The sequence below is a fragment of the Macrobrachium nipponense genome, chromosome 37 (genome assembly GCF_015104395.2).
Source record: "Macrobrachium nipponense isolate FS-2020 chromosome 37, ASM1510439v2, whole genome shotgun sequence".
In the NCBI taxonomy this organism is placed as follows: Eukaryota; Metazoa; Arthropoda; class Malacostraca; order Decapoda; family Palaemonidae; genus Macrobrachium; species Macrobrachium nipponense.
Window position 1 is genome coordinate 56,777,748 of NC_061097.1, and position 10,987 is coordinate 56,788,734.

The window sequence follows — 10,987 nt, forward strand, 5'->3', positions numbered from 1 at the left end:
AAAATGATTGCAATTCCTTGACATTTTCTGGTAACTTTGCTGACTGCACTGCATTTACCTTATCTTGAGTCTTATGAATACCTTTACCATTTACAATAAAGCCTAAATACTCTACCGTATCAACTTCTAAAATACATTTACTCTGGTTGACCTTGATATTGTGTTCCTTTAGTTTCTTTAGAACTGCACGTAACCTTTCTCTATGTTCTTTTTTGTTTTTGCCAGCGACTAATATGTCATCAATGAAAATGAATACTCCCGACATACCTGCAAATATTTTGTCCATTGTTTGCTGCCATATTGCTGGACTGCTAGCAACACCATAGGGAAGTCTTTTTGGACGATACAACCCTAAATGTGTGTTTACAGTACATAGCTTTTGGGAATTTTCATCCATTGATAGTTGTTGAAATGCTTGTCTAAGATCTATCTTAGAAAATACTGAGCATCGTGACAAAGTTGCGAACATATCTTTAGGATTTGGCAATGGATGTTGTGCTACTTGCAATTGTGGATTTAATGTCACCTTGTAATCTCCACATAACCTAACTTGACCGTTGTCCTTAACAATTGGAACTAATGGTGTAGACCAATCTGAATAATCTACCTTTTCCCATGAACCTTCACTTTCTAACCTTCTAATTTCAGTTTCCACAGCTGTTTTCAATGCATATGGAACTGGTCTTGGAGCAGAAAATCTAGGAGTAGCATTCTCCTTTAAAACTAAGACTGCTTGTGCATTCTTTACTGTTCCTACTCTGTCTTCAAATACTTCTTTGTAATCTGATAGAAGATTAGTTAATGAAATTTCTTCTGCTGGTTCTTGTTTTGTACCTGTAACCCTTAGAATACTAGGCCAATCTAATTTTATGCATCTTAACCAACCCTTGACTACTGTCAATGGTAACTTACCTATCTCTTGATCTTTGTACTGAACTTTCACTTGTGATGAACCAACTACTTCTATGTTTGTACCATTATAACTTTTGAGCACTTTGTCTGAAGGTTTTATCACTAGGTTAGGTATAGTTTGTGCTACTCTCAGAAATTATTGTCACATCTGCAGCTGTATCTATTTGCATGGGTGTGATTTCCCATTTATTTCTATCTGAGCCATAAGACGTTCTTGTGAGTCTTTGTTCACGGAATTAATGTGAAATGCAAATTGTTCTACTTCTGTGGTCTTATGTACACTTTCTTCATTTGAGCTAGAGCCGTCATTTGAATCTACGGTTCTATTGATCTGTTTTGTGGTCTTTTGCTTAGCAAATTTACATTGAGTTGTTAAATGACCACGCTTCCTGCAGTTATTGCACGTCTGACCTGACGCTGGGCACTTATCCCAATCATTGCTATAATGATCTTGTTTACCACATCTAAAGCACGATTTCTTTTGAGGTTTTTGTGTCCCTATGTGACTTTGACTTTTCTGTGAGTATGCATTAGGTTTACCCTTGTTATATTTGGATATACCTGGGCTAGGCTTACTCGTTTCATTTGTTTGCCCTTTCTTTGCATGTTGGTAACTCCTATTATAGGCTACATGATTTACCTGACTACTGCTGTTATTATGAGTCTTACCTACAATGACATTGGACTGGTAATTAGCTGTTTCTATTGCTCTTGCTATTTCCAGAACCTTTTGCAAATTTAACTTCTTTTCTTGCAGTAACTTCTTTCTAAGCTCTTGCGAGTTACTCCTTACTATAATTTGCTCTATTAACCTGTCTTCTAGATCTTCAAATTCACAAGTTGAAGATAATTTCTTTAACTTAATTACAAAAGAATCTATTGTCTCACCTGATTCCTGTGATGCTTCTATGAACTGATAACGTTCAAAGTATTTATTTGCTTGAGGAGCAAAATAATTTGTGAGCCCTTCAATTGCGTCCTGCAATGAATCATCTGTTAAATTCAAAGTACTGAATACTTCCTGAACTTCTAAACCTGCAGTATGAAGTAACAAAGCCTTCTGCTGCTTTTCGTTTATTTTCCCTAGTGCTTCTAAATAAATTTGGAAGCTGCCTATCCACTTTTTCCATTTTGGACCCACTGATTTAGGATCATCACCGATGCTAAAGCTGTCTAACCTTTGGACATCTATAGGCATTTTTGCTGTGATACTAAGAAGTTTAGGCTAGGCTAGGAATTTGGAAGTTTTTTTTTTTTTTTCTACCTTGTAGGCTACACTTGCATAGACATACCTTTTGCACGTTCTCTCTCTAAACCAACCTTTTTTTTTTTTATTGTGTTGACGCTCCTGACTTGGCACAGCACTGCTTGGTTTGAGTGTGATGAAGGCATCTACGTAATTGAGATTCTTCGTTTTCGAGTAGACTTCGTCCGACTGGGGTCGTCGTCTTCCGCTTCTTGGCTAGGAGATTAGGCGTAGGCTATAGGCTCCATTTGGCTGCTACGAGTTCGTCACCTGCGTCGCCAATGTTTTGTCGTCATTATTTTGGGTGGGTAGTACGGAAATGAGAAACCGGGCGAAAACGGGAGAAAACGGGCGAAACCGAGGCGAAAATGAGAGAAAACGGGCGAAAACGTCCCAAAATGTTAATTATTTTTGTGGAATCAATGTAAAGGGAATGTAACTTCTGATGGGAATATAACAATCTCGATTGCAGGACAATGTTATGCGGTTTTTTTCTGCGTTTTGCCAGGTTCTGCATAGGGGAGAGATTTCTCACCGCAGCCATTTTGAAAATACGTCACTGGTAGTTATTTTTGGCTCATAAACACGCGGGATTGTTTACTGTTTGGAAGTACTCTGAAACAAATTGGGCTCTTTTACGTTCCGGCCGATACAGTAAATTAATTGATTATTTTTTATCCTTGCTGAGGAAGGTTTTAAGAAAAGTTATTCATTTCAGGGAAAGTTATTCCTGACCATACGCTATTCGGGAATATTTTGTGCGCTTTTGCTGAGAGAGTCATAGTATAATAATAAATAATATACTGATAAATAACAATACTAATAAATAATAATACTAAATAAATAATAATATTGATAAATAAATAATACTATAAATAATAATATTGATAAATAATAATACTAGTAAATAATATACTTAAATAATAATATTGATAATAATGATACCAATAAATAATAATACTCATAAATGATAAAACGAAAAATACTTATAAATAATAATACTGATATAAATAATGTTACTAATAACTAATACTAGTTAATGAATGATAAAACGAATAATACTTATAAAAAATGATACTAATAAATAAATAATAACTTATAAATAATTATACTAATAACCCATAATACTAATAAATAATAATAATAATAATAATAATTAATTATTATTTATTAAGTATTATTATTATTAGTTATTATTATTTATTTATTTTTTATTACATTATTATTTATTATTATTTATTAGAAGCCATAGGCAATTGCTGTCGCATGAGGGTGAAGCCACGATTAAAATTATACACTTGTTGATGTGTCAAGTCACGACTGGAATTGCAGTGGCATGAACAAAAAAGCTATAGGGTGAAGCCACGATTTCGGTTATATATTTTCAATGTGTGAAGTCACGATTGTAATTGCCGTAACATGAACATAATAGCTAGTGTGTGAAGCCACGATTTTTAAAAAATAATCAAAACAACGCTGTAATGTCTTTGTCTATGTAGCAATTGAGAATATCTGGTTTAAGTATAAAAGATGGCTGAGAACTGCACAGATCATTCTCAGAGTCTCTCTCTGACTGCCAGTACTACCTGTATAGCTAGTTTGCGATTCGACTGTCTTCTTTACCCATGATGAAGTACCCTTGTGGCAACTGCCGTTCTAACTGTGGACGCAATTCTATAGAATGTTCTGCATGGCTCCACTGGATCCATAGGTAAGTATTATTCTGGACTATCGAACATCTAAATTTATATAATGCGGTATTTTTTAATCCTTTCAGCACATGTGATACGGGTGGGCCGTATCACAAAACACCATCACTTTTTACGTTTGATACGGGCGCCTACCATATGCTGAACTGAGCATTATGATCCTCAGTGAGTAAAATGGAAATGTACTATACTCAACCAGATGCCACTGAAACAAAGAGTTTGAAAACTTACGAAAAACCCTTGCAATTCCATAAATTTGGCTACACCCTCTTTTTCGAAAAGGTGCCTAATTTGGGCACACAAATATCAGAAATGCTTATTATAACATGCACTGTTTACTTACTTTGGAATCAAAGAAAATGGTACACCATTAATGGGACAATTGAGAATTAAGACAGATTGTCATTTTGTAGCAAAACAATCACTGGAAATTCCTTAGCTGCTAATTTGGGCACACCCTTTAAGGGTCTATAGACCCTATTAAATATCACCGCCGCTCCGTTGTTTTCCAAAACCTGTCACGCCTAGTTGGCGGGAACATATGGTAGTCGAACAGCCGAGTGCTGCAAAATAGGCAATGTAACGACGCGTGTTAGGGGCGTAGTTTACATTTTTTAGACATTTATTTCTTATTTACAGTGTGCCCATCTGGGCAAGTTTTGACAATATATAGTGTGAAGAAATAAAGAAATATACAAATGCATATGCTTTGGTGCGAATTAAAACATTGCTAAGTGCAGATTGCGATAAAACATTTGGGTAAACGTTTTGATTGACAGGACTATATAGTAATTAGTTCACAACAAACAGATCGAGTTAGCTTGTTTGAGATTTATTTATTAGTTTCCATGCATGAATAGTATTCAATTTCTGGTGCATATACACATAACCTGCTCTTGATAGGTGTGTATATTTTTATATTATTACCAGCTAATTATATTAATAAAAAGTGATGTGTAGGGCTATTTTTAACAAGAGCAATAAAGAAAATACTGAGATAGGGACGTTGATACATCTTACTTTGTTAAGAAGCTTTGTATATTATTTTGGTGGTGACCCAAGTTCTGGAGTCTAACCCACGTTTTATACTAACTCTTGCAAGACGGAATCAGAGAGTCTTATGTTTTCTGTATTGGTATTGACAGCTGTATGTTTTCTTTACTTACTGGTATTTTATATTAAGTACATATGTATGTGTTTCAGATTAAATAAAGTACCAAGATCCTCCAAACAAGAGCTGATGGATGCTGCCAGGAGTGAAAGTCTGTTGCTGGAGACTTACAAGATAAGCCTGCCTGCTTGGTCAAAACGAGAACCTGGCAATGTGACTGGCACGCCTGACACTGTAGCTGTTGGGGTGTTACAGCTGTTACACCCTGTGGTACTCGACACGCACGTGCCTCTGTCTGTGATAGGTGATGGAAACTGTTTGTATAGAGCTGTGTCACGTGCACTGTACAACACAGAGGAACATCACTTGTTAATAAGACTCAAAGCAGCATTGGAGATTGCTATGTATCCCAGCTACTATGACGTAGAGGATCCACATTATGTCGACCAGGTGAAGGACGACAGGCTACTGCATGACACATACGATGGATTGCTGTCTTCTGCTGCTACCCCTGGTGTGCCTGCTGCAGGCAAGACGTGCATGGCCGACAGTTGCACTGCAGACGGCAGTCAAGCTGATTGTTGTGATGTTCAAGTCCAGGTCAGCTTTGCCGACAGCAACGATAGAGACAACAGTAGCAGTCACTGCATTGAAGAAGGAACCTGTAAGAACAGCGTTGCCGAAAATGAAGCAGTAAGCTTTAGGGAGAACAGTCTTGCCGACGACACTACCGACAGAAGCAGCGATGACACAGAAGAAAGCAGTGACGCTACCCCAGCTGGTTGCATTGCAGAAGGTGGCAAAGAACTCCCCATTGGACCACATGCAGCGCCAGCATTTCTTGCCATCGACGACTGTGTCACGTTAATTAGGTCAACTAACAAAGACCAAGTTACCGATTATGTGCCAAGAGGTACCAAAGAAAACAGATACTACTTGGTGAAAAACACAGACAATCTTAAGCGACGAGATGAGGGGAAAATGAGCCAGTTTTGGGACGACTGCGGCACTTGGGCGAAAGGAGGTCCAACAACTAAGACGTTATACCTGTGTCTACCCCTGAAAAATCTCCAGAAAGTGGTTTTAAAGAATGAGGTCTACTGCTGGGAAAGAACAAAGCAAAAGAAGACGGTGTACATTCCTCTAGAACCACAGCCAGATGACGATCATGTGCTCGTCGTTCATCGTCGTTATGTCAAGCATTCCCTTTCATCCTTATATGAGAAGAGGGTTACATGGCTGGAAGTACAAAACAATGAACTTGACATTGCAATTTATGAATATAAGGGTACCTTCCCTGGCAGAGCTCCACACAAACAGTCACATGGACAGAGTGAATACATAAGAACAAAGCCATGCATTATAAATACTATTAAAGAAAAGGCTACAACTACCAAAGCCAAAGACATTTACAATGATTGTGACATCATCAATGGCCCTAGAAATGTAAAGCAAGTCAGAGATATCATATACCAGAACAAAAAAGAAAAAAACCCAACCTCCACCAAACAAACCACTTTTGCTGACCAAATGACTCTTCTAGAAGACCTACAAGTAACAACACCTTTCATACAAAAGATTTGTCGTCATCATGGGAAAGTACCTTGTGCCATTCTCTACAATGCTGAACAAATAGCTGATCTTAAGAGATTCTGCTGCACGTCAGGGGCACTTACTACAGTTTTGGGAGTTGACAAGACATACAACTTGGGGGAACTCCACGTCACTGCAACAGTCTTCAAAAACTTAGCTGTCAGAAGACGATCCACTGACGACCACCCAATTATGGCGGGCCCGATATTTCTTCATGGGAATTCGGACACCGACACATATTTCGTATTCTTCCAACATTTGGCTGGGATGCTAGTGGACACTGATGTTCACCCTGTCCTTGGAAGCGACGAAGAGAAGGCAATTCGTCTGGCTTTTCAAAAAGCCTTTCCTGGTGCTTCCATGATTTGTTGCACAAGACATCTTAGAAACAATGTCAATGAGTTTTTAAAAGACAAATCTGGATGCAACAATGCTACTCGAAAAATCATCACTGCAAAGATTTTTGGAGAGGAAGGTATCGTAGCTGCAGATGATGATTTATCATGGGAGATGAAAGTCGAGGATTGCAAGAAACTAATAACTGATCAAACACCCAGCTTCCTAAGTACTTTAATTCTCGCATTGTCCCACTCCTGACTGAAAACTTCAATACAACCAAAAATCGTTCCTTGCATAAAATAACAATGACCTGGACAAACAATAATTGCGAAAGCTTGAATCGTGTCATCAAACAAGCTATTGAATGGAAAGCTAAGAAGCTTAATGAACTGGTGCTGAAACTTCAGGATATAGTCAGCGCACAATATAAAGAAGTAACTAGAAGTATGCTGGACATGGGAGACTTCCTTTTGGATCATGCCTACATGTCATTTACACTGAACAAGGATAAATGGTGTACTATGACATGTGCACAAAGAGATGGACACATGTGGCGTTTTCTTAAGAAACCCAAAGACTTTGACAATAAAATCAGCAGGACCGAGCATGGACACATGGCCGTTACGCCAAAACATCGTGGAAAAAAACCAGGTCAAAGAAAACGGACAAAGGCTGTTAAATCAACATCATGGAATAAGAGAATAAGGACTGTCAGTAAATGTGACAGACATTTAGACCTGATATTAAGAACATATGGTGCATGATAATAATTAATCTGTCCATTTATTTTAATATGTGTAAATATGATCCATATTTTAGTAAACGTTTGACACTTTTACTGTACATAATAAAGCTACAATATACAAAAATATAGGTAGGACTACTGCGTAGACATTTTTTTTTTGCAAAAAAGGAGGTTATAGTGAATTCTATTCACACATTGTGTGTCCAGGTGCATTCACCAGATACTGGCAATATAATTTTTGTGTTACAAGTTTGTATTATATTAAGTTTTTCCTTTCCTTTAATTTGTGCTTAGTTAAAACTGTCCTTATCATTATAATTTATTAGCAATTAAAAATGAATATAAAACTGTTTCATGAAGTTTGGTCATTTAATTTGATCTTATTGCCAAAAAAGGAGGTTATATGAATTCTATTCAGCACATTGTGTGTCCAGGTGCATTCACCAGATACTGGCAATATAATTTGTGTAGTCAAGTTTGTATTATATTAAGTTTTTTCCTTTAATTTGTGCTTATTAAAAACTGTCCTATCATTATAATTTATTATTAATAAAAATGTATAAAATGTTTCATGAAGTTTGTCATTTAATTTGATCTTATTGCAAAAAGGAGGTTATTTTGAATTCTATTCACACATTGTGTGTGGCCAGGTGCATTCATTTCCAGAGTACTGGCAATATAATTTGTGTTACAAGTTTGTATTATATTAAGTTTTTCTCCTTTAATTTGTGCTTATTAAAAAACTAGTATTCATATCATTATAATTTATTATAAAGTGAAAAACTGTATAAAATGTTTCATGAAGTTTGATCTATTTAAAATTGTTCCAAAATATCATATTTATAGATAAATATGTACAAAATGTTTCGGATTTTATTTACTTATCTAATAATATATTTATAAAGTAAAAATGTATAAAATGTTCGGTTCTTGTTGTTTATTTTCCTCTTTATAGAATACCCGGACCATATACTGTATTTAATATGTTTGGCTGAGATTTTTTAGGGGGAAAATAAATAAATATATTATTTCCTTGCTTTAGGGGAAAAAATAAAAAAAAATATACATAAAAATAAAAACATTAAATATTGAAAATATAAAAAATAAACGAATAAATATATTTTTCAACAATAAACAAATTGTATTGAAATTTTAAGGAGAAAATAAATAAAAATAAATATAATACATCAAACAGTCAAAAAATGCTTATGTTTTATAAACATAATATATAAAGAAGAATATAAACAACAAAAAACAAATTTTTTTTGTTTTATAAACATAATTTTAATCGATCTTGACCCTAAACCTGGTCCGGATTGTCCGTTGTACGTCCAGCTGGCAAACGGCGGATAGAGCCTTACTCCTACCCAGTCTGAAAAAAAATACGAAATTCTATTGATTAAAGTCTGAAAAAATACGAAAATCTATTGATTAAAGTATTTATTATTACAATCTGCATCCGAAAATGACATTCCTTACCGAAATGATACATATTTATAACAATATTATTATCCTGTGTTTATTTTCCGGCCGGTTTCGCCTCGGTTTCGCACGTTTTCTCCCGTTTTCGCCCGGTTTCTCATTTCCGTACTACCGATTTTGGGTCTGCTTTAGTTATATGACCCATACGACAATTCTTCACTCTTACCTGTAGGTAGAGGGAAAGATGGTGTTTTAGTATTGGAGGTAATATCCCATCCTCGTCGCCAATGTTTTGTCGTCATTATTTTGGGTCTGCTTTAGTTATATGACCCATACGACAATTCTTCACTCTTACCTGTAGGTAGAGGGAAAGATGGTGTTTTAGTATTGGAGGTAATATTCCATTTCTCGTCGCCGAGGTTCCGGGATGAAGGGCGATAATAAAGCAATATCTTCTTGCTGGTGTTTATTGGCTGAAACTACATTGAAGAAGGCGGGTAGTTGAATATACAAAATACAGTAAGCGTATATAACAGAATCATAACAAACATATGAGCATCGAAGCTCTATACACAATAAGGAATCATATCCTGCATATATGAGGATGAGGTAGAATTTATAAGATCGAAGCCTCTGTGTCGGACTCGATACTAACACAATAATAATTGGTTATACTTATTACATTTACGCATTATGCAACATAGTGCAATAGCTCTGAACTGAACGTGTCTGCGGAGCTAAGATTTCCCGCGCTCGTTACATAACGTCTTGCATACATAACAGTTCTGGTCTTCTATCTTGAACAAGGTGGAATAGTCATGAGGACCAAGTTTTTAAAAATTTAGTATTGTCATTCAAAATCGCTTCGACCTTAGTAATATAATCCTTTTTTAATCAGAATGACCACGTCTTTACCTCTATCCGGGCGAGTAACGATAATGCAGTTATTTTTGGCTAACGAACGACTTCTTGAGGAAGGCAAACCAATTTGTAGTTAGCTCAGAAAAGGTTTTGTGGGCTAAAGACTGCATAAAAGACTGCATCTGTAGGCGTAAAGAGGACGGGGGGTTCTAGATTTAAATTGCGATTCATGAGTCTGGTAAACATGAATTCTAAAAGAATCAAAAACTGTATATAATATATGAAGGTTTAAAACATGACAAGCAAGAAACTAAGTCCCAAAGGAAAGGAGGAGGATGAGGAACTCGTCTCGTTCAGAATAATTGGAAAAGTTAAAGACCGTCCTGTTGATGGTATGGGATCTGGGAATGGGGGTAACACCAATTTTAATTAAGTAGTTTCTTCTCTCTTATATTCTGTGCTACTATTACTCTCTTTTTTATAAATATATAAATACAACCACAATCTCCTATTCGTTCTTTCCAATCTACGAAAGGCGAGTTAAAAGTCTCCGGATAGGAGTATAGTCCAGTCTTTGTGATTTCTACATATATCATCCAATTTTTCTATTATTATGTCAAATAAGAGAGAGAGAGAGAGAGAGAGAGAGGAGAATGTTACGTCTATCTTGTCCTTCAACACTTCTACCTTTGGTTGACCGTCAGAGGCAGAGCAAAAATTCACACACTCCTCCATGACGACGAGTGCTGCTAGACACGAGCACAAGATCGAGGCCTTTGACGAAACTCTCACCGATTCCTGTGGCTGTTGGTGACATTTTCAGCTTCATGATTCATGACACACGTCTGTGAAAGAGTTCTAGAAGAAACTTGAATCATGCAAGCCAGTGTGCGCTTAAATCCAGGCCTACATGAAAATGTTTCTCTTCAAAGTCATAACTCAAAGGAAGTGTCCTCCACAAGAGGACAGTAACTCTGGAAAAATAATAAATACTAACATAGAGCCTTGCCGGTGGCAAAACACCATTTTCATGGAACTCCAAACTACGA

At 36.3% G+C, this 10,987-nt stretch overlaps 1 protein-coding gene across 1 annotated transcript; it reads left to right on the forward strand.

The window, feature by feature from the left end:
* The first annotated feature begins 3,786 nt into the window (after positions 1-3,786).
* On the forward strand, positions 3,787-7,649 carry LOC135209391 (uncharacterized). The gene is made up of 2 exons (XM_064242085.1): positions 3,787-3,869; positions 5,071-7,649. The coding sequence occupies exons 1-2, from the start codon at positions 3,787-3,789 to the stop codon at positions 7,166-7,168; spliced, it is 2,181 nt and encodes a 726-aa protein (XP_064098155.1). The 3' UTR covers positions 7,169-7,649.
* Positions 7,650-10,987: the final 3,338 nt, after the last annotated feature.